This window comes from Lutjanus erythropterus, chromosome 7 (genome assembly GCF_056507025.1).
Source record: "Lutjanus erythropterus isolate fLutEry1 chromosome 7, fLutEry1.hap2, whole genome shotgun sequence".
Lineage (NCBI taxonomy): Eukaryota > Metazoa > Chordata > Actinopteri > Lutjaniformes > Lutjanidae > Lutjanus > Lutjanus erythropterus.
Window position 1 is genome coordinate 5,334,667 of NC_139323.1, and position 25,009 is coordinate 5,359,675.

At 39.1% G+C, this 25,009-nt stretch overlaps 1 protein-coding gene across 2 annotated transcripts in view; it reads right to left on the minus strand.

The window, feature by feature from the left end:
- The window catches only part of szt2 (SZT2 subunit of KICSTOR complex), a 129,725-nt gene that overhangs the window by 22,379 nt on the left and 82,337 nt on the right, over positions 1-25,009 (minus strand). For both annotated transcript variants that reach the window (XM_084722454.1, XM_084722453.1), the window contains 10 exons: positions 23,660-23,826; positions 22,567-22,664; positions 22,279-22,411; positions 21,488-21,618; positions 18,996-19,043; positions 15,929-16,050; positions 14,242-14,427; positions 3,996-4,251; positions 3,807-3,886; positions 902-1,027 (listed from right to left, as the gene is read on the minus strand). In XM_084722454.1, coding sequence (XP_084578580.1) covers positions 902-1,027; positions 3,807-3,886; positions 3,996-4,251; positions 14,242-14,427; positions 15,929-16,050; positions 18,996-19,043; positions 21,488-21,618; positions 22,279-22,411; positions 22,567-22,664; positions 23,660-23,826 — 1,347 coding nt within the window. The remainder of the gene's footprint in view (positions 1-901; positions 1,028-3,806; positions 3,887-3,995; positions 4,252-14,241; positions 14,428-15,928; positions 16,051-18,995; positions 19,044-21,487; positions 21,619-22,278; positions 22,412-22,566; positions 22,665-23,659; positions 23,827-25,009) is intronic.

A 25,009-nucleotide genomic window follows, 5' to 3' on the forward strand; every position in this document is an offset into this window, starting at 1 on the left:
AATATGTATTTTTGATTTAGGGGTGAACTGTCCCTTTAAACATGTAGACCTGATTTTGTGTACCAGCAGGTTTGGCTGTACGGAATTGGTACTGAGGCTTTCAAATGACGCTTTGAATGTCTGTTGTCATACAGTTTTTTGTGTGTTGATTATCATCACGCCTCCCCAGATGTTTTTTAATCCTCAAACAAAATCCTCAATTTGAATAAAGTAATTGATTGGATTAAATTAGTGTCTTTTTACCCAAATCAGCTTTCTTTAGTGAATATAAGTTGTAAGGAAAAGTTTGGATCACACAAGTTGTAAACAATCCTACGCAGCCACCACTGGAAACTAAATCTATTAATAGTATCAGTGTAGCTTAGTCTTCATCTGCAACTGTGCAGAAACACTGGGTTTACACAGAATTAACAGACTATTTGAACTAATTAGTACAGACCCACCCCCTACTTTTCCCCCCCTGGGCAGATGGACATTGTATAGTATCACTGAAAATGTACCAGTGTTATCAAAAAGGCTCATTTTGAGAGACTTAGCCATCAAAAAAAGCTTTTTCAATAACAAAACAATGGGTGACTTTTATTGTGAAGAATTTATAGGAAATGAAACGTCAATTTTACGTCCGTTTTACAGCTTCTTGACAAGAGACCTTGATGTTCTAAAGTAAGAGAGGAAAAGCAGACTTCAGGTATCCAGCACTGTGACATTTGTTATGTTTAAATCAAACACTTGAGCAGTTAAGAGAGCAAATGTGTTGAAAAACTAAGAATCATGTGAGAGAATCATGATCTCAATAAAAAAAGAGAAAAATCGAGATCACATTTTAGCAAGGATTGTGCAGCCCTGATCTAAAAGACACCAGTTAATCAAGGCACAGCGTTGAGTGGGACAGAAAATGTACCTTCACTGGAGGCTGGACGACCTGCTCCTCTTGGATCTGCTTGCGGAAGATGGGGTCAAAGAGGAGAGGGGTGGCGCAGTAGTGGACCAGTCTGGATGACTGCTTCAGGGTCTCCAAATCTGTCCCCTGTTGAGACATCCATGGTCAATATCACTTAAAGGCACGACATAGGACTGCAACTCATGATTATGTTCATTATCAATCAATCTGTCAATCCTTTTCTCCACTAATCGATTACTTGTTTGGTCCATAAAATGACAGAAAATGTTGATCAGTGTTTCCTAAAGTCCAAGATGACGTCCTCAAATGTCTTGTTTTGTCCACAAACCAAAGATATTCATGTCTTTGTCAGAGAGGAGTAAAGAAACCAGAAACGTTCACATTTGAGAAGCTGAAATCAGAGAATTTGGACATTTTTTTTTCTTCAAAAATGACTCAAAATGATTTATCTCTTGTCACAACAGTTGGTGATTAATTTAAAAATTGATTAATAATCACTTAATTGTGGTAACTCTAGTATGATAGTGACAGAGCAGAGGGTAAACTCTGAAAGAAAAGACTGTAACAACTTTGCATTGCAGAATACGGTCTGCAGGGCTCCATATTGTAAACTCAGTGTAATCAGACTCAGCAATATTCACTGGCAGCTGCAACATCAAAGATTTGGACATTAAAAACTTGTGAAGTAAGTACATTCAGTTCCAAAGCTGGCAATGATGCAGTCAGATCACATCTAACAGTTAATTTAGTTCACTCGGTGGTGTGAAAATCTGCCTGAAACCAAATGTCAGTGGAAATGGCTGTGGGCCCTGTTGGACCCAGGTTAGGCCGCAGACCTCCTCTTGCTTGTTCTTGAGTTAGAGTGCTCTGTGGGTGTCTGTTGAAATATCAAATTCGTAAATTTAATGCCACCGTATAACCTCTCCTGAGATGTCACTGTGGCAGACAGAAACCTTTTTAATTAGCTTGGATGTTCCCCACTTTGAAACAAGGCAATACTAAATGATTTCCCTGAGGACTCGACTGTAATTGTAGCTCCTCAAAGCCATAAAGTAGTGAAAGGCACCGGTCCCCCAGGTTTTGTCAAGTCCAATTAGCTCTGTTTGATATTAGGATACTTTCACAGTACAGGAATTTAATACTCAATTCTGACTTAGTGGTCAGATTCAATTTGTTGTGAGATTGTTCACATTATGTTTCTTAATGCATCCGATATCTGATACCAGTTTGAACTTGTCACCTTTCTGAACAAAGTACAATCCCCTACCAGTTTTCAATACACATGAGCACACAACTGTAATTGAGCCTGCACTTCGATATAACAAACGGTGCTGTCCTGGCTTCATGCATAACATACATGTTAGTGTTCAGCTTTCAAATCAACCTCCAAGTCATCCAAACACAACCTGGGACTGGGATTTGTTACCTGACAACTCCAAACTCCAAAGAGTAGAAGAGACCACATTTAATCACAGGAAGAGTACAGCAGTTAAGACTCTTTTAAACTGAGTTTCACAAACAAACATTACTTTAATCTAAGATTATTTCTAATCTGAGTCAAGCAAAACTAGGTTTAAAATTAGTAAATCCAGATTTAAAAAAGATAGTTCACCCAAAAATGAAAATTGCTGATTGAAGGTCAGGTTTATTTTGTTAGTCCACAAAACACTGCTGGAGTTTCACAGGAAAACAGAGTTGAAGAATCTCCAAAACAATGGAAGTGAATGGTGACCAGTTTTAAAACAGCAAAAACAATCAAATGAAAAAACATAAAATGCCTCCATACTGTTCATGAGTCTCCTAAACCCCAACATGCTGTTTGCACACTGTCACACCACACATCCAGTTCAGACAGTGTGGATGTGCACATGAATGTGGCTTCAAGCTAAGGATCTACGGTGAAGATTCAGGCTAAAACATGATGTAAATAACATTTTTTAGTCAACTTGGCAAGTTCAGGCTTCAGGAAACTTGGATTACACGAGATGAGCAGTATCGATTTTTTAATGTTTTTTTTTTTCTGTTGTTTTGTCACGTTTGAAAACTGGTCACCATTCACTTCCATTGTTTGTGAGATTCTGCAACACTGTTTTCCTGTGAAACTCCAGCAGTGTTCTGTGGAGTTAAAAACTAAACCTGACCTTCAATCAGCATGAGGGTGAGTAGATGTTGACTGCATTTTGATTTTTGGGTGAACTGTCCTTTTAAAATTAAGCACAGCTCTGTTGCATAAGTAAAAACTAATCTCTGTTTAGTATACCCAGGTTTACTGTTGTACACAACATACATCTGCATGCTGTCAGGACCTAAGTATAAAAGAGGGGGAGGTTAGCTGCTCTGTAGTCTTCAACAAAACGTTACATTGTAGCTAAATAGCTGAAAGGTGAACAAAATTTGTATATTTTCCCAGCTAGATGGAAAGTTGACAAAATGTTAAACCATTTGCTAGCCAGATAAAAGGTTAACAAAACGCAACATTGTGTCCTAGCTGGCTAAAAAGTTAACATAATGTTACACTGTTTCCTAGCTAGCTAAAGGTTAACAAAATGTTAAAATATTTGCATGCTAACTAAACAGTTACAACACATCACATTGTTTGCTGGCTAGCTAAACAAAATAAAAAACTGTTATATCTTAATCCTAAAATAGTTTAAAAGTTTGGTGCAACATAATTCAAAGTTTAACCGTAATTAATCCAGTTTAAAAATCAATTTTTGTGCAACCCAGCTTTAGCTTTGTGAATACTGCAGTCACATTTTTCTGTGTCACTTTCCATCAAAAAACAAAAATGTACCCTGTAGGTCTCCATGAGGGGAATAAACAGATTTTGTCCACTTTCTCCTGCAGTGTGGAAACATCCTTCAAATATTACATTATTGTTTTTAAATTACAGTTATTTACTTACTGAAATGGGCATATTGGACTGTGCTGACCTCTGCTGCCAAGTCACAAACAGATTCTCTATCTTCATCTGTTTCTCCATTTCTGTCAGCAAAAAGACAAAGAGATTAACCCTCCCGTCCAGTGTGATGTTTGATGGGCTCATTGAATTGTAATTATTATAATTATCAGTAACAGCAGGAACAGTATTAACCTCTCCGCTCAGCAGCTTTGATATCCAAAAGCTGGCCGCCATGTCGGGCCACCACATCCCCGTCCATCAAGGTTCGGATGGTGCAGACATCCCTCAGAGCCTCATCAAAGGGAAGCAGCTCAGAGGGGAAGTGAAGCGGAGCGAGACTTCGACCAGAGCTACCCAGCCTGCCCTGCTCTTTACTGGGCAAAGGAGGAACCGCGCTACGCAGCAACGCATCAGGCTCCATGGAAGGACCCAAGAATGGGTTGGGATCCTGGAAAAGAGAGATGGAATCATCAGTGGAACAAAAACATTATAAAGACAGAAAAAATAATTCCCTGATGTAGAACTGTAGAATAATCAGGAGCAGAGGGGATGGGTACCTTTAAATAATAATGCTCCCTGTTAGAGTGAAAGGATCATCCAAGATGTTTCTGAATATTTGGGTGAAATGATATCCATGACCCGACTTTATGCGTTCAACCGAGGGTGGTTAAAGCATTAATGTCTACATGATCCTGGCAATGAATGTAGGCCAAAGCTGGTCCAATGCAAGTATGGAAGTAAAGACAGGCTTACATTTTCTGCTCACATCGGACATAAGTTCCCCCCAGGACTTTTATGTTAGGTTTTTTTTTTTTATCTGATTTCACAGCAGCTTTTCTGAGAAATTGTGATGCATATTATGATGTTTTTAGGCATTTTTTTGCAATGGAGATGAGTTTCTTTTACAAAAGGCTCATGCTTAATAAAGTAACAAAAACTACATCTGCTTTACTTGGGGTATTCCACAAAGAAACAACAACAGCAAACACAGAATTATAGGATATAAAAGTCCACAAGGCACTGATAAATGTGTGCAATAATGACAAATCTTCTGTTCTTTTTAGTGCTAAACAATTAAAAAAAAAATACAGGACTGCTATGATTGGTGGAACTCACAGGAAGCTGCAGTGACTGGCCAAATTTGCAGAAAAGCTGCAGTGATTGAATAAGATTGCAAGGTCATGCAGACTTCACAGGGATTGGTCGAATTTGTGCTAATTGTTGGCATCACAACATCACGACTTCCTGGAGAGACTGATGTATGACACTTGCACCCAGGACTGCTGTGATTGGTGTAACTCACAGAAAGCTACAATGATTGGTTAAATTAGGCTGTGGTGAATGGACAAAATTGCAAGGCTGTGCAAAATTCAAAAGGATTGTTTGAATTTGTGGTAACTGTTGCAATCACAACATGGCCACTTCCTGGAGGGACTGGTATACGGTTTATTAATTTGCACTGTATATTAGTGTTGATGGGTATGATTATTATCAGATACTTGAGTTTACACAGCATTGTTCATGTGGCCTGGTGGCTGTTGAGAGGAACTTTCGGGCGAGTTTGTTCAGCCGAGCAGCTCAGGGCCCAGATGCCCGAGTGTGGCAGAGCTGGCTGCCCCATGCCCAAAGGCTGGAGGGTCAAACTGTGCACTGGTGCTCCCTCTGCTTCTCATCAGGACCATGACAGATGAAGCTCTGTTCAGGCAAATTTTCTGCTGCTCTGACTCTGCCTTCTGTCCGCTCTCATTAGTAATGCAGCGATGAAAAGCGGGGGCCATCGAAGGGAAAGGAAAAGTTTGCTTCTTTCTATTCTTTGAGCTTGTTTTGTAATTGGCCGTAGGGGGAAGGCTAAAAGGGCATTTGGTGTCTTTCTGTGCTGTAAAAAGCTGCTTTAATAAATCTCTGCTGCAGCCTGTTCTGCACAGCTATGTAGGAGAAACACTGTGCGTGACATTTTTCTCCAATTTTCAAGCCTTTTTAATTTAAACTCAACTGCATCGCATGCTTTATGTCAATGTCACAACGGCCAGATTGACCTGCTAGGGAGGCCCAAGGGCAAAATGAGCTGCTAACCCATCCACCCCAACTCATTTGATTAAACACAACTTCATTTAGGAGTCATGTTATCATTCAGCCCTTTTGAGCTTTGCGCTGCTGCAAATACATGAACCATGACAGCGAGAGGAGAAAACACAGGCTGAAACAGTCCCATTACATATCACTGATATTATGCTTTTAGAGGTGCATGTTACCACAATTTTCTTATTTAATCAAAGTGTAATAGAAGAGCAATGCACAAACCTATCCTCAAACCTGATTTCATACATATTTTCAAAGGATAAAAAATAAGTGAAGTCTATAATTTTTTACGGAACTTTGGAACAACATGGTGCTCGAATTTATCAGCTCACTCAGTATTCTGAGTGAGCTGATATAAATTCCAAAAAACATGTTTGCATTCGCACCAAAAGTGGTGCAGCCAATCATTGTCCTAGGAGGGACTACTGGCAGCTACAGGCGTAGTTTTAGGTGCAATGACAGCGAGAATCGTCCATGGAAGAGACTCATCTCAAAGAAACAATAGTGGCTTTTGAACAGGTTAGTGTAGATACTGTGATAGCATCAGTTATACCAGAACCGGAGAGTATTTCTTCAATGAAAGAACAAAGAACATGAAGAAATGAAGGCTATTCTCCGTGGAAAAGACGTTTTCATTCTCCAAACCAACCTCAGCAAGAGTTTGATCTGGTTGGCTGAAGTTAGCCTGTGTGAGATAATGATAGTGATAAGCAGATGGTTCAGCGATTCACCTGCTAAGCGTTTTTTTGAAAGTGCCTGCCCTTTTCGGTTTCTAAGGACAACTTACCAGATGGCTCTGTGTAACAAACCATCTGGCGTGTCGCATTAGTGTGTATTGTATAAATCTACATAAAATCTTTTAAAAAATAAACAAACATAAAATTTTGTTTAATTAAATTACTACAAAGCACTTGACACATATTGGACCTAGGTCATTCTGGACCCACTCACAAATTCGTAATTTCCCCACATTCACCATGATATGTGGGCTGCTGATGTATTGGAAGCAGATCATAGATAGCAGCCCTCTTGTGACACACTGGAGCTCAGTCCCTGCTTTCCTTTTCTCCATGGCAATGGCAGTGCATGCAGATGCTGCACCACATCTTTGTTATTTTTTCAGCTTTTTAGCTGGAACACACATCCCCTATGAGAAATACACACACAGGCATGGGAAAAGGAAGTGTATAACTTCCTCACAAACAGACCCCAGCCCCCTCTGACATGGAGAAAACTCTATTGTGAAGTTTGCAGAAGACACTGCCGTCATCAGCTGGATTTGAAACAACGATGAGACTTCATATCAGGAGGAAATCAATGGTGTAACAGAGTCGCACAGAAAACAACCGACTGCTCACAATGTCAGCAAAAACAAAGGAGCTGATCGTTGTTTTTCGGAGAAAGGAGGCAAAGACGCACAGCCCTGTCTACATCAATGGAGCTGGGGAACAGTTTTAGATTCTAGGGAGTCAACATCACAGAGGACCTATCATGAACGTCACACATCTCCATGTTGGTAAAGAAGGCTCAGAATCGGCTGTATATGTGAAAGAAACTTCAGAAGGCAAAATTCTGTTGCCATGTACTTGTTAACTTCTACAGAGGACAAACTGAAAGCATACTGACTGGAAACATCATAAACTGGCATCATGCGAGATAAGCAACCCTGGACAGAAAAACTCGGCGGGTCATTAAAATGGCTCACGACATCATTGGTAGCAATCTACCAAGCATCAGTGATATCAGGGAGAGAGGGTGCCTGCCCAGAGGATACTTAAAGACAACACCCACCCCAGTCACAGTCTGTTCTGCTACTGTCTGGAAAGAAATACAGTAGTATCCACTGCTGTACCACCAGACTGAAGAGCAGCTTCTTCCCTCAGGTTGTGACACTGCGCAGTTCATCCACCTTATTAATTTTCCTCTATTTTTTTCTTTTTAATCTTAACCAATTCAAATCAATCAATCAAAAAGGAACTACACTGAAATTTTGCTCTAAAATGTTATGATAAATAAACTGCCTTGTATCCTTGTAAATCTCCAAATGACAAAAGTTGTTGATCAAATCACGGAGTGACTTTTTCAGTGGTGTTTCTGAAAGTCTTGATGTCTTAATGTGGCATTTTGGAAGGATTTCTGATCATTTTTTATTAACTTCCAAATGATTAAAATGGTTCAACTGTGCACCAAATTTGTTTAATAAATGATATCAACAATTGCAACAACTCATGGGAACAGTTCCATCATAATGCTCTAAATCCTAAACTTTTAGAACATTTTGAATAAGCACCTAAAGAAAGCAATGGTTATTACAGATTTATGACAAGAAAAACTTCTGCATCTCAAATGAATCTCCGGGTTCCAGCTCTGAGATCCGGCAAAAAAAATTGGCCTATAAATGGTTGAAGACTGAGGAAAATATCCTGGCAGAACAGAACTACTTTTGATACAAATGCATTGGATTTGACGGTATAGAATCATATTACAGATTATGTATCTAAATTGATGTGTTATTTCAAATGATGTATTATCTGGGGTAAGGCAGCAGTGAGCCTCTGCCACCTGGTTTTAATGGATTTTTTAGAAACAGTGGAAGCCTATTACTTCCTGAGATAAGGAAAACCTGCAGCTTGGTGGCCTTATACTTGGTGTGGACGTTAATGGCGATGAAAAAAAAAACAAAAAAACATTGTTATTTTACCTCAACAGCAGTTGCTGAGGGAGGAAGACTGTTACTCATGTGCTCAGTCTGCCCACATTTTCCAAACCTGCTCCAAGACCGGACAGAGCAACCTTTAAGCCTGGCTCTCAGTGTTTCTCCACATTACTGTCAGAATCTGCCCTTATTGCAAAATCTCATGTAAATGCAATGTTCTCTTACACTCTGCCAGGCTCTTCTGACCAGTGGCCGTGGAAATGAAAATCACTAGACTCCAAGTTAGAAACTGAGTCTTTCTGCACCACCAGTGGGAACAGCGAGGTTGATATGACAGCTGACTCATGTGAGGGTGGAGGAGAGCAGGGGTAGGAGTGTGAAGAAGATGGGCTGTTAAATATCCTTAGCAAACAGTTTTCTAACCGGTAGCACACTTTAAAAAAAACTAGACGGTGAAAAATTCCCTATTCAGACCTCTCTATAGCAGGGCCGATCATAAATAATCCAGGAGGATAAATGGAAACTGACAAGGATTAAATTGCACTGAGGTAGTTAAAGTGTTTCATTTTGAAAAACAAGGCCGTGGATGTGACAGGGTTGTATTTCCAGGATATGATCAGAACAACAAAAGAAGGCAGAGGAGTAATAATCAAGAAGAATAAAAGTGCTTAGTCACATGGCTGAAGAATCTTGTTTTGGTTTGTCCCGCAGAGACCATCAGTCGCATATTGATCTGCAGCTCCATATTTAATACAGCAGGTCCAGCGGTTTTGCTGAGATACTCAAAACAGAAAACAAGGCTGAGTGAATAAAGCGGCAACAAGCTCTGATGGAGCTGCAGGTGACAGGAATATGGGGGGGAAATTTAGTGACAGCCTCTGCCTGCCAGCATTTATACTGAATGTCAAGTGGAACACTTTTTTCACCTCGAATTGATTCCATTTTAATTCAGTCTGATGTGGATGAAGAAATTCATTCTGTGCAGTGCAGTGTTCCTCAAAGCTGGTCTGAATACTTCTGTACTAACAGTGGGAGTGATTACTTACAAGTCACCATCTAGAAAAAGTTAATACTTCAAATCAATAAATCAACTATTAAATTAATCACTGACTATTTTGATAATTGATTAACTGGTTTAAGTAAGTTTTTCAGAAAAAAAAGTCAAAATTCTGATTTTAGCCTCTTAAATGTGAATATTTTCTGGTTTCTTTACTCCTCTCTGACAGTAAACTGAATATCTTTGAGTTGTGGACAAAACAAGACATTTGAGAACATCATCTTGGGCTTTGGGAGACACTGATTATCATTTTTCATAATTTTCTGACATTTTACAGACCGAACAACTAATCAATTAATCGAGAAAGTGATTGACAGAAAAATCAACAACAGCATTCATTGGTTGCAGCCCTAAACACATATACATTTTACTTCACTGTGGTTGTTGAAGGAGCACAAATGCAGCATAGAAGCCCAAGTGAAAACAGAACTTCTGGGTTCTGTTTATGGATATGCACAATCGACTAATTGAACCTTCCTAAGTCCCGCCCCTTTTTGCTCTGTGCTCCAATAACAGATGAGCAAACTTGGAACTTTGGTCAGCTTTCTCTTTTTCCTATGAAAGCAACATGTAGGTTTACATCTTAAGTTAGTCAATGTGAGCAAAACACTAATTAACTAGCTAGCTAATGACTGATGTTGATTAGCTAGCTACTTAGCTAGCGTTTTGCTAAGATGAGCTGACGTGAATCTATGTTGCTTTTAGAAGTCCCAAAGCGACAATTTTCAACAAAATTTGGTTTTCCTTTTCGTCATTGAAGAGCCTATATACATATAGCATACCCAAGTAGAGGAAACAGGAAAAGAGAAAGTTGACTGAGGTACCAGTTTTGCTTAGCTGTCACTGGAGCAGAGAGTGAAAGGGGGCGGGACTTAGGAAGGGTCAATCAGTTGACTAGTCAATTAAAAACTTGCAATCCTCACTAGCTGTGATTTTCTTACTCTTTGTTTGGTACGTGTCTTTCTTTATAGTTGATTTCATACAAAAAAATCTGTCAGAGTCAGGCCCATGTTGTAAGTCAGAACGCTGAATGATTTGTGAAATTCTCTCAATAAAACAACATAAATTGCAAAGGAAAGTAGAAACAACATGCACAGGCTCATCACTGAGTGTAGAAACATCATCAAAGATATATATATATATATACTACGAGAACCACATGTCAAACAGGCTGTTAGTGTAACAGGTACTGACATCATCACGTGTGACGTGTGGAGGTCACCAGGATTCCTCCCCAGGAGACAACAGCTGTATGTGGTCTGCCTCTGGACCTGCTACCTTCTGTGACCGTGTAAATCCAGATGCTGCCCTAACAGGATGATTCTACCTGAACTAGCAGCCCATTCTCCTCAGCAGCTCCCAACCCCCATCCTATGTGAGGCACTGACTGGCAGTTTGAAACCAAAGGCATTACGGCTGCTTTTTAGTGACACATCTGAAGTCTGTCAGCAAGTCTGTAAAAGCAGTCTAACGTCTGTCAGGGAGGAAACTCTGATGGAGGAAATCTTCATTTTATCCCTGAAGTGCTGCTAAGGTCTGTCTCTTTTTATTTTCCTGTTGCCAGAAAAAGAAGTAACGTCACTCCTAATCCTGATGCATTCCAGTGCCTCAGAAACACATAATTCTTCTATTTGAAACACTGTAGCAATTCATAGTGCAAGGGGGTGATCTCACAGATGTACGGCTACAGAGCTGGCGTTTCAAAAAAGGTCTGCTATGATTACACTGATGAGACTCTGCCTTGAGTAGTTGAGAATATTTTAAGTTTTATGTGCGTCTGAAAAAACGAGAGAAAAACATGCCGCACAGCTCAAAAGAGGAGCGCACGCCAGGTGCGCCATAACAGGAAAACAATGGTTTTGCTGGAGATGCGTTGCTAGCGGTGCGTCTCTGTGAGATCGCCCCCTTAGTCATTTGTCAAATTTGGGTTGTAGCTTGCTACTATTTTCCTTCAATCCTTTATTTTTATGGATTTACTGCAGAAACATGCATCTCCTATGGCAAAAATACACTCGTAGTCATTGGGAAATGAAAATGTGGGGTTTGGATTAAAGAGAAGCAGACCCTGAGAGGATCAACAAATACACTTGGCACCTTCTGAACATGAGGTCAGATCAGCTGGATGCATTGCCGTGAGTGACCACAGGTGACTGCCCCAGGAGGACTGGAGGAGAGCGGATCAGAGCCATGCTACAGCTGGGAGTTAAGGCTCTTCCTGGATGATGTCTGGTCAGGAAAATGAAACTGACAAAAATGACTCAGTAAAACAACAGCAAACCAGAGACTGTTGCGCCGACACAGAGAGATCTGCCGCACAGCATCCTGGATCGGGCTTTTGCACCTGAGGGGCGGATCGCACTCTGACAGGACGCAAGACTCTGGTAGGTGGAGGTGAGGGGGACAGTGTTGACACTGATTATGCTTTGTGCTCAAATTCAGTCACACATGATGGACAATGTTTTCCGGGTCACTTTTAATGTGAAGATGTCGACTACATTATCATCGCCATCTTGTTTCTGCTGTTTACACTCAACCTGACGAAAAAATTTAAAAAATGCACAACAGAATTATTTCCTGGATGTATATTTGTATTTACTTTGTTTTATATTTTCACTCTATTCCATTCTGAATTGAATTATCTGTATATATGTTGTATTTTGTGTGTATTATGAAGGAACTACAACTCAGTGTTGTATTATGATAATAAATGTCCTTGTATCCTTGTATTTAGAAGAAAGATATCTAATTGCACTATTTATGCTAAACAGCTATAATCTTGATGGCTTTACAGGAAAAACATCATTTTGTAACATTAAACTCAAAATATGATCTAAATGAGAACATTTTTAATGCGCAGTGGTTGCTTTCTTATACTGTTCACACAATTAATGCTGACTCATTTAATAAAAACACAATACCCTCTCATATTCCACAGGGGCTCTAAATGACTAATAGCTGCAAAAAGTTTTGGGAGTCCTCCAGTAGATCACCTCAGCCAGCAGCCGTGAAACGAGCTGAAACGGCTGCAACATCAGCTGCTGGGGCAAATGCATCAAAGTACGTCCATTAAAAGTGCCTGTTTTTGTCACTGACAGGATCAGATTGGTTTTCTTCATGTCTGACAACAGTATGGAAAGGAACAGTACAGAAACAGCCATTATATACTGCTGTCTTCAAAGCCACCAGACTCCACCGACAAAAATGGGAAGTCTATCTCACAGAAGATGCCTCACATCTGTTTGTATAATTGTGGTTTTAAGAGAGGTCCTGGATTCAAATCCTGGATGAGCCCTCGATTTGTCATGACCCGCCTCTTGAGCCATGACAAACACGGGAAAGACACGGTTTTAAACTGAAAGGTGTAAGAACTTATTACGAAACATACAACAACTGAATTAAAGTAAATTGTAACAAGTGTATTAATCAAAGTTATCAGTGTGTCAGCAGATGGGTGAACGATGTGCGGAAGCTGTTGTGTAATGCAGAACCTAAACTAGTAATGCAGCTGAAGCCAACTAAATAAGAACACGGTGCCAGAATGATGGAGAGAGACCGTGGACAGGGACGACCAGGTCTTAAAATATCTCTGGGAGACTGGCCAGGTGCTTACAGTTGTACTGATTTACCACACCTACCTGAACTGCTGGGAAACAGACAGACAAGATGAGACACAGCGGGCCCTGATAAAGCAGGAGGACCGTCACACACATTTCTTTCAGATAAGAACTGACCTTTTAGTCCGGCTGAGGTGACGCACTGGAGCAGTTCCAAAACTTTTTGCAGCTTTTAGTCACTTAGATCCCAAAATATGTAAGAATGGGGCCCGGGTTTAAAAATACCTAAGCTGACACACCAGATAGTTTGTTACACAGAACCATCTGGGAAGTTTTCCTTGGAAAATGTTTGGAAAAGGGCAGGCACTTTCAAAAAACCATTTAACAGGTGATTGGATGAACCATGTGTCTATCACATCTCACACGGGCTAACTTCAACCAATCAGATCAAACTGGTAATAATGATAATGACCACAAAACAACCATGAAGAAACATAAAATGACCTCAAAGAGACAAAATGACAACAAAAGACTCCACATGAGTACAAAGAGACGCAAAACAATTACAAGGGGGGGTGAAAGAGAGACAAAATAACACACAGAGAACACTACAACTGCAAAGAGACCAAAACAATGGAGCCGAAGCCGTCCAGGAGAGGAGCGAAAAACATCTTTTCCATCAAGAAAAGCCTTCAGTGTTGTTCTTTGCTCTTCTTTCAATGAAGAAACACAACAGTTCTGATGTAAGTGATGCTATCACAGTATCTACGCTAACCTCTTCAGGAGCCGCCATTGTTTGTTTGAAACAAGACGCTTGCAAGGACACTTCTTGCACCACTTTTGGTGCAGACACAGATGCATAACTTGAAGCCCAGCAAGATGGATTCTTGCATGATCTTGCAAATCTATCGGCCTTGCAAGGTAAAAAAATACCAGTTCATTTGTAATATTCTGACTTAGGGCAATCAGTTGTACTTTGCATTAGCAGGTACAGGGTTGCAGGAGTGAGCAGATTAAACCACTAACTTTCTGTGTGAACTAAAGAAACTACTAATGACCAGTGAAGTGGTTCAGACTTGTCAGTGTCTTTACCTGCTTGGAGTCCATTTCGTGGATGGGTGCGTCTGAGAAGCAGTAGTGATGGAAGAGGCCCATCTTCTGGTTGAGCAGGCAGTGGACAACATGAGCCCTCGCATTCTGCCACTTAACAAGGCGGACCAGCTCACGGTTCAGAGAGGCGCCCAGGTCCACAGACCAGTTATAGCTGTACAGAGTCACCTGAAGCAAGGAGGGTTACAATATGATGTATAGCCAGTCAAAACACACAGGATACTTCCACTTACATTTATAACAGATTTCAGCCATTCTTTAAATGGAAATAATGCACAAATTAAGTAATTCACTCCCACAGTGTGAAATAATGCATACATATCCATAATAAGGGTTTTTATCTGCAAATGTTCCATCCAGTTTAGAACTACTTTCTTTCTGCAGTAGACTCTACAAGAACTACTTTAGAATCTACTGGAGCTATTTTCTTTCTATTAGAAAGAAAGCCTGGCCTAAAAATGTTGAAGACCTCTGCACTAAATAGAATTAGTTAAGGCTGCAGGAGGATTCATTTATTTACACCAGAGCAGTATAGGCATCACATACGAGTAGCTTTTAAACTCAGGTCAGAAAAAATACTGAAAATCTGTACTCAAGTACGAGCACTGTTACATTATTAATATGTAACTCAATTACAAGCAAAAGTATTTATGTTAAAAAAATACTGAAAAGTAAAAGTACAAAGTTTTCTTCTCAAAACCTACTCAGAGTATAATTTTTAACTGTTTGTTTAATACATTATCAGTAGAGGTTTCTTTTTAAATTAAGTCTAAATTACTCCCAACTGAGGTTTGCAAACTTTGTGGATTTCCCTTAACCAATATTTCAGAATGCTAACAATCACTTAATCATTAATAATTGATTAATACATTAATATTGGATACATGATGCATATTTTTTATCAGACTGTTCTCCTCATTTTCTTACTTCAGATTTAAGTTTCCTTTAACAAATAGCAAACAAAACTATTTTGAAAGAGGCACAATGACTGCCATTTGTAGAATATTGATTGTTGTTAATACATTTTTAATTGGTTAAATTCTTATTCTTGATTAATGATTAATCATTAACATCCTTTTCCCCCAACTCCTGTCCTGTTTGTCACAGTCATATTTTGCTCATTTGTGATCAGATAACCTTATTACTTTCGGATGAAAGGTTTGTATATTCAAATTATAATCAGTACACAATTATGATTTTGAAAGTACATTGCATGGTGCAATGCAAAGTATGAGTAAAAGTGCAAGTACTTAATTACAGTAACTTCAGTAGTTAGTTTCTTCCACCTCTGCAGGTCATACAAGCAATGATGGAAGGGGATGGAAAGTTTTTCTTCAAAAAAAACTGAATTAGTCTGTGTTGTTTATCTATCTGGTGCTTTGCTTCTGCTCTTCAACATGGTGGTCAGAGGGAGAAATCTCATTGACAGACATCAAAACCTGGACTAAAAACTATTTGCATACTGACATTTTCTACTAGAGGTGAGTGAAAGTTTTATGGAGGTAAAGCAACCGTTAAATGGACCAGAGGAGCAGTGAGGAGAGAAGTATAATTCAGTGGTCAGAGATGTATTCACAGCTGAAACAAACAGGACCTCTTGAATTTACAAGACCTCTGTCTTGTTCTCCGTTTGGCCTGAGGGATATTCACAACACAGATGCCAAGTCACCTTTTTGTCCAGGATACTGATGAAGAGGAACCTCTGGCGGGGAGCCAGTCCTGCCCCGGCCTGGCTGGGACTGAACCAATCACTCTGCTCCAGAGCCTCGAAGCGCTGGAAGCCCTTATGAGCTGGGCAGAGGAGAGAGAAACCCAGTGAAACGGAAAAGCAATATGAATCAAAGCCAGACAGCGCGCAGCGGCGAGTCCTTTAACACGGACTCCCTGCTGACTGTCAGGACATTCTCTCATCTGTTCTTTACCTAACTACAGGATTACAGTCAATACCATGACTTTGAGATCAACTTTTTACATGTAATTAATTTTCATTTGTACATTTACTGCAGAGCTGCCCGGTGGGTCTTTGTAAGCCCAGAGGCCAAATGAACTGAATTACCCAAGATTCTCTGAGAGAAGTCCAGGGTTTGGCTGAAATGAGAAAAAACTGTAATGCTGGTCTGCTAATTCCAGACACCTGTAGGAGAAAAACAATGTGCTGAACAAGATCAGATTTAACGTCTGATTCAACTCTTAACTCTTTTAGACCAAATGAGAAACAATTATTTTTTCCAGCAGCTTTGGTGCTATTTATTACTACAATGGAACACTTAAATGGACTATAACCTGTTGTTTACTGTGTGCTTTTGTTTTGTATTACTTTGTCAATGTCCAGTTTATTTCATTCTATCATTTTTCATTGTATATCATTTTCCTTTTCATTGTTTTTTCATTGGGCTCAAAGCAGCACAAAGTACAGCTGTGTGTGGAAAGAGGACTGTGCTGGGTGTCATATATTGACAGGGATAGGTGCTTTTTTTATGGGTTTACAGACTTACTTTTATAAGTAACTGAAGATTTGATGACGAAAATTTAAAGATTTAGTTCAGAACATTCAGCTACAACCTGACAGTTAGATAACAGAACTTTACTTATCCCGAATGAAATATTTGTTCCAAAGATGCTCAGCCAATTAAGTAAAATAAATCTATAAATTTGAAATGATTAAATGTATCTGACACACTGACAGAAAAGCTGCAGCCTGCTGACTGTGGCTCACACAGTTTTTCACAAAACTTTAGTTGATCTGCTGAATCAGCTGCTATGATATGAATGAAATAACAAGGAGGTTCTGACTCCTGAAGCCGAGGCGGTGCGATCAGCTGCTCTTTTCACCACACGAGAAGCGTCCTTCTGTTGCACTTGTTGGACTCACAAAAACACACTCTCATTGTCTGCTGGTCAGAAGTACTGTACAACGAGTATATAAAAAACCCTCAATCTGAAAAGTTGATGAATCAGTCTTTTTTTAAGTAAATTAACTTTTTAAATAAACATAACTAATAATAGATAATGTATTTTATGGTGCTGTTACATTAGTGACAGCTTTTCTTTGTGTCTGGCAAGCAGGAGAGCAAACAGTTGTCCAAATGTTGATTTTGAAAGGCTAAATGCCAACAAACAGGGACTGAAGGAGAATAATTCATTAGATAACATGTTTTTCAATAATTTCACTGAATTTTGAACTTTACAACACTCTGGTTATAGTTTGTGGTTGCAGTTACTGGACATGTATAATACTTTACTATAATCTTAATAATATTATTGTCACCCGGTACTTATCTGCAGTCTTTAAAAAGAATGAATAAACATCCAAAAAATCTAATGTTACTTTGGAATTTGAATGTCAAAGTTATAAATGAAGCTTTGACCAAGGCTGCAACTAATGATTATTTTCATTGTTAATTAATCTGTGGTTATTATCTCAATTAATTAATTAATTAATTAATTAATTAATTCTGTCACAACACTTGAAAAATAGGTCCAAACATGTGGAGCAAAAATTTGGACCAATTTTTCAAGTCTTTCCTGTAACAATTATTTTCATTATCGATCCATCTGTTGGTCATTACTAATTTAATTTACTAATTTAAACACTGTTTGGTCAGTAAAATGCCAGAGGATGGTGAAAAATGGTGATTAGTGTTTTCTCAAAGTCCAAATGTCTTGTTTTGTCCACAACTCAAAAATATTCAGTTTACTGTCAGAGAGGAGTAAAGAAACCAGAAGATATTCACATTTAAGAAGCTGAATTCAGAGAGTTTGGACTTTGTTACTTAAAAACAACCAAATCAGTTACCAAAATAGCTGGTGGATCATTTAATAATCAATTATTAATCATTCATCGTTGCAGTTCTACTTCGAACTATTCAGTGCAGCCCAACAGAAGATCTTTGGATGAATTCAGACACCAACTTGCAGACAGCAAGTTAATCTGAGATCATTGTGTCCGGTCATCAAGTTAACTGCAGCTGATAATTTTAACTGCAAAAAGTGACATTCAGCACCTGCTTAAAAAAAACTGTTTGGCACTGGCAATAATATTTTGTTTAAGCTCACCAAACTCACACAGTCTACTTTATTTTCTTGACTGTGCTTTGTGCTTGGGCCCAATGACTTTATGCATTATGGAAAGATGTAAAGCAATTTGACTCTTTAGAGTTATTTGTTAACTTGGGTTATTAAGTTTTATATTTTAATTTGCTTTTTAGTTTTTGTTTTCAATTCAGTATAGTTTCCATTATTTCCCAGACTGGGTTTATTAATTTCAGTTTAGTTTATGTCGTTGAAAATCTTAAATTTTAATTTAGCTTTTATTAGTTTCAGTATTAGTTCTATTTTTTTTCATTATAGTATGGCGAGGATTCATCAGGGGCAGATTTAAGAAGCTCAGAAGAGGTATTACAATACAAACACAGAAATTTGTGAAAGAAATTGTCCCACAATCATGAAGACATCTCCTGTATGTCTCTTTTATTTCAATTAGTTTTGCAAAGACATTACTGTTTTAGTTTTCTTTTTTCCTCCTTAAAGTCTAGTTTTTATTTTTATTTCAGTTAACTACACCTACTTTTAGTTTAGTTTTAGTTCACTTAATAACCTCGTTGTTAACTAATAGATACGTAAAATAAAGAAAATAAAGAAAAAAAAAGTATAAATCAAGCACTACATTTCTATCAGTGAAAACAGTTTAAAACATCCTATCCGCATCAATGTGTTAAGCTGAGAGGCAAACTTACGTGTGAACCTATTTAGCACTGGGGTGTTTTCCTCATCTGAACTGTCTTCTGTAGGCAAACAGAGATGGTACAAACAGCAAGGCGGCATGGACAGTGGAACACACAGCTCAACACAAACTGATGGAAGCAGACAACTTGCAAAATAACACAGTTATGTTAGACAGCTGCTAGCGTGGACAGAGAAACACAGAGTCACGGTGCAGCGGCAAAGAGAGCGACACAGAACACTCATGCTCGGACCTCTTCCTCTACGCTACACAGAGGGTTAAAAACGGGTGTTAGCGACATGCTGCTGAGAGAAGTTCAAGTCTTTAAACTCTGTCGTACACTGATGTAGGCCTTCAAATACATTTAACAATATCAGCTCATCTGGATATCTTAATGCCACCAATGCCACCTGATTACTGGGCTTTAAATCCTGTCACTGTGCAGCTAATAGTGAATAAAGTATTAAGTGTGTAGAACTCCTTTGATAAATGTAATTATTGTAATTACAGGGTTCTTACAGTCTTTTAAGAGTAAAATCCAGGTACTTTCATGGTACCTAAGCCAAAAGTTTCAAGACTTGCGAAGCTTTTATCATCACATCTAAACTGTTACACTAAAGGAGCAGCAGTTCAGCGGCTGTTTGTTTTACTGCTGCCATTAACATTTGAATCAACTTAACAGTTATAAACACCTGCTACAAGATTACTACTGTTTTTTTTATGACTCATAACTAAATCAGCGAACATTTGGCATTACTCTAATTAACATGAACCGGGCAAAAAACAAACATATATTATTTTGAATTTGTATTACTTTTTTCCCTTTTTCCTTAACTGTGAAGAAGAAACACCAGATAATATTGAAAATGAAGCATTTTTCATGGAGCATATTGAAATTCAGGCATTCAGGCTTTTGTCTCGACTTTAACAGTGTTAAAAAGTTCTGAATGTGTTCCAGATGTTCAGACACTGAATTATTAAAATGCAAGGGGGCTGTGTTGGTGAGGACATGTTGCTTCACGTGACACAACAGATTTATGAGTTTGAAAGTTTATCAGATGCTAGAACAGTGCAGTGTGTTTATAATACTGTGAAACAGGATTTTGCAACTCTGGAAATTTATCACAGCTGCAATCATAAAGTAATCTGCCAGGAATGTGCTCAGACTCCCTTCAGTGTTGTTTCCAAATGTAAATGTTTATAACCACAGAACATAATCTTGTCCAAGAAACTCTTGTGTTTATGTGTTGTAGGGATGTCACGAGAACCGACACTTCAGAACCAAGTTGACTGCAAAATTTTGAGAACGTGACAGTACTCGTTGTTTTTTTCTTTCAGCATTAATGCTTATAAGTGCTGTAATTTGCTGTTAAACACAAGCAGCAGCAGAAGAAGAACGCCGACCAGCACTGAACAACAACAACAACTACACGTGTGCGACAGCTCCACTGTGACTCGTCCAAAAGGAAAAGTGATGATGTGATGATCGACCCAGTCAAACCACGGGGTGGGTGGGTTCAGATCGACTTTATAGAAAATACGATGGGCAGGTCAACAGACAGAGCACCGGTCAGAGTAAGTATTCATGACTTCCAGATAGACAACATGCAATAGTCCTTGCACCTTCCTCACCCCCTCTCTGTCTCCCTCTCAGTCAAACACACGCTGGCTGCAACAGTGCACACAGCAGTGCATCCAGTGCGCTCTGTCAGCTCAGCTTATCGCTGCTCAAAGCACCACAAAATAGGTTAAATCTTGAAACACAGTGCAGCTGAACACCAGGCTAAAAGATACAGTCGAGACCTACTGATGGGAATTACTATTCTGTTAAAATTAACTGTTTAAATAAGAAGGGAAAAGAAAGAGAGAATAAAAGGGAAAAAGCAACAGACTGAGCAGAAATCACTTTCGCTTTACTTTCCAGACATGGCAGCATGCTCTCCTGATAGTTATTTGTGGCAGACTCAGTAACTCTCCTCCTCAGTCTTTTGTCCAAGACGCTCAGAAGAGCTTTTGTTTCAGGTGGCAAAGAAAAGCAACAATGGCTGAATTCTATTTCTGTTTTTGTTTTTTCTGTATCAAATTAATTATCCAGAATTGTGAAAATTCACTCGTATTTGTATCGACTACTAAATTTCTAGTATTCTGACAAACCTAATGTGTTGAAAAAAAAAATGCTATTGTTACAGTGTGCACAAAATATCATGGAAATTTGTTCATGAATGTGAACCTTGTGATGACAGACAGAAGTCACTGATATCTAAAAGCTGTTGCTGTTCTCTGATTTAGTGTTTGTAGTTGCTTCTTAGGACTTGACCTCTGCATGCAGAATTAGATTACAACTAGAAAAAAAGAAGTTAACAGTCATGTGATGATCATATTGCATTCTAGACTGGTAATCATTCATTGTGTACGCTGTTCAGTTTAGTAATCAGTGCAGGAGATGATCACTGAAGCAGTATGTGACTGCTGTGAAGTTTCACAGACACTGGATTTAACAGTTACCTTGCTCTGTGCTGCAGTGCCACTGATGGAAGTTGCGGCCAATGAGAATGAAGCTCCTTGTGGTGCCTGAAGGCTGGCTGAAGTTCTGGACCAGAGGGAACGGTACAAACATGTCTCCAGATGGGGGACAGCTAGAAACATTTTAGAGACAGAGTAGAGCATTATTGTGGAATAGATGACACAGAGGGAAACCTTTCTGTCTCCTGGGGGATACAGTAATTTCTGTGGGCTGGAGGTGGCATGAAGTGGGCAATGGGGGGGGGAGAGTCAAGTACTCAGGTCAAGACTTCATACCAACATTCAAAAATGTGCTCATGATTTATCAAAAATCCAAAATGGTGATATACGCTAACAAAGAGACTGGTCAACATGCAAGTGTTTGTTCAAGTTTATTATATTTTGGGGGGATTTTATTTTAAAAAAATAGTTCTTTAAGGATAATTTGATATGTTCTTCTTTAAAAGTAATGAACTTCATTTTCACAGATTTGATATTCAGACACTTGAATGTCTGTGCCCTGAAGGATAGGTTGCCCAGACAAGACATACCCAGGGACAATCACTGACAGATCATTGAAGACATTTTGGTAAGTTTTGGAAAGCTGGGTAAGTTAATTAAAACTTTGGCATGAAACAACAGCAATAGAAAGTAAATATCAGAGCAGTATGTGACGGTGTCAGTGTCAGTATGAGCCACTTTTGATTTTCAAAAAGAAAGGAGAAATGTAGTGGAACAGAACTTAAATTGTGCTCACCGCAGTTTTCATGACATACCCAGCATAAACAACTCACCTTCTCCTTTCGAATGCCTTCACTGCTGTATCACTGGCCAGAGAGCTGACCAAATTGACAATCTCCGCCAAGATGGAAGGCAGTAGGAAGTGGGAAGCAATTTCAGCTGTGCACTGCTGAATGGAAGGGCAGCCTGTTTACCAGCAGCCAGGTCAGAGGGAGAGACAGAGATACAGAGGGTGAGAGGTACTTCAGTTTACAGAACCTTTCATCATCAGATGGTGCAGTCTCTCTGATCAAATGCTCCCAATTTTTCCAGAACACATGGGAGGATTAAATAATACTCACCAAGTTTGGCCATGAAAGTGATCCATGGTTGGCAGGTGACTTGGTAAATGGGGTGCAGAGTGCCTGCATCTCCCTCCTCCAACTGAGACACCTGCCTCCTACAGAGCCACAAAACACCCACACTGCATTCAGACATTTTTACAGGTCTCGTAGCATTAAAAGAGAAGAGCTGGTGGTTTAAAAGCTCGTTGATTAATGTCAATAGGACAGTGATTTCTGGGTCAGGTGCAGAGATTTCTGGCTTTCACAACTCAATTTCAGGATAGTATTCTTGAGGAAATTCATGCCACTGTTAACCTCTGATACAGCAGCAGTAGTGCATTAAATTGTATAGTGAATAACAAAATTCTCAGGTTTTCCTACCAGAAATTTCTTGTGGTTATTCTTAAAAATGAAGGTTTTACGCATCCTTAAGCATTTAAGTGTAACACAAGCAGAAACTGAATTGTGTCTCTGTTGGAAATAACATTCAGACCAGTCATTTAAGGAGTACTATGCCAGCTACAACGTCACAGGTGAGTGCACCTCAGTGATTGTTTTCTCACAATAAAAAATCCCACTATCTCAAGAAATCTGCCTTGTGTTTTCTTGAGATGCCAAGAGAAATTACCTGTTACCAGAAGAAAATGATATGATAACAACGATAACATATAATTAACCTGTGTTTTTGAGAAAGCAGCATTAGAAAAATATCTTCCATAATTTTAGATGTAGAACGACGTCACATCTGTCCTCAGCCTGTAAGCTACAGTTAACAGCACAGGTTAAAAACTGAAAAGGAAAAGTTGAATTGCTTGCTAGCTAGCTAGCTATAAAGTTAGGCTAACTCAATGTTATATTGTTTGCTAGTGAGCTAGAAACTTAGTTAGCCTACTAATGATGGCTCCTTTAAGAAAAAGTTGCTGGATGAATTATTAATTGGAGTAAAAGAAAGATCAAATTAAACTTTAAAAAGAAGTTTAAACTTAATCTTTCTTAATTTTAAACTAGTTTAAAAGTTTGGTGCAACATAATTTAAAGTCAAGCCACAATTTAATCAGGTTTAAAATCCGTGTTGTTGCAGCCCAGCCACATAGTCTGAGTTATACCCCACCTCTGGGCCTGCTCCAGCTCCACAGCCATCGCTTTCTCCTGGCTCCACTGCTGCTTTACATTCTCCGTCTTGTGTCTGCGGCGAGCTGCTCGGCCCTCCTCTCCCTTTTCTTGCACTATGTCATCAGTTGTCTTTGGGCTGCCGAGCTCTGATGAGTCAGGTTTACTCTGCAAGGATGATGAGAGACAGATTTCAGTCACAGATAAGGCTGGGCGTTATGGATAAAATCAAATATCACAATAGTTTTGACCAAATACCTTGATAACAAAATTGTAAGGGTGTGTATTAGTAACATGACACGGCAGAAGGTTTGTTACACAGAACCATTTGGGAAGTCAGCCTTAGAAACTGTTTGGAAAAGGGCAGGCACTTTAAAAAAAAACACCTGGCAGACTGGATGAACCATGTGTCTAAAACACCTAACATGGGATAACTTCAACCAATCAGATCAATGAACCATATGAAGTAGCAGGAGAGCGCCGAGAAGTAAGACAAGGAAGAATGTAGTTAAAATGTCCATAGACAACTCTTGTCTCGTTTTTGTAAAGAAAAATTGTGCATAAAAGGCACTCTTTAAGTTACCGCTTTCATGGACACTTCTTGCTGTCATCACACCTAAAACTACGCCCATAGTCCGCCCTAGGTTGCTGATTGGCTGCACCACTTTCTGTGCGGATATGAACGGATAACTTGAAGCCTGGCAAGATGGATTCTTGCATGATCTTGCGAATCCAGCTCATCAGTGATTTGGATACTATAACTAAGTAGAGTAATGGCAAATAACAGAACAGCTAGAATAGTCTTATAAGTTCAGAAAACAACATCATTTTACTGTAATGTAGCCTTTAAAACCAGGAGAAGACAACACTTATACCATATCAATATCTAGTCTTATATCACAATATCAATATACTATCAATATGTTGCCCAGCCCCTGTCATAAACATCCAATATCAGCTCTGTGTATAGTAGGAATAACCAACAAGGCTCCATCTGGGGATCTCAGGTTGGTCCACTGACTCACATGAAGTAATAAAGTCTAAAAAGCAACCAGCAAAGCAATCATTCAAACTTAGAAATAATCTAAAACTGACAAGTAGCCAGTGACTTCCTTTTGTGGGAAAACAGAAATGTGCTCTGCACATACTGGAGGCATTTGTTTGATATTTTCTAGACTGCCCATAATGTCAGACATCAGAGCATCACAGAGGTTCAGCTGGGAGGTGATAAATACAAGGCTAATCACTGCGTTAACATGCTGGTCTAGACTGAGGCTGCTGTCATCAAGGTTTCTGCAGTGTTTGGCCATGTAACAGGCTAATGATTCAAGTTCAGGGCTAATTAATGAAT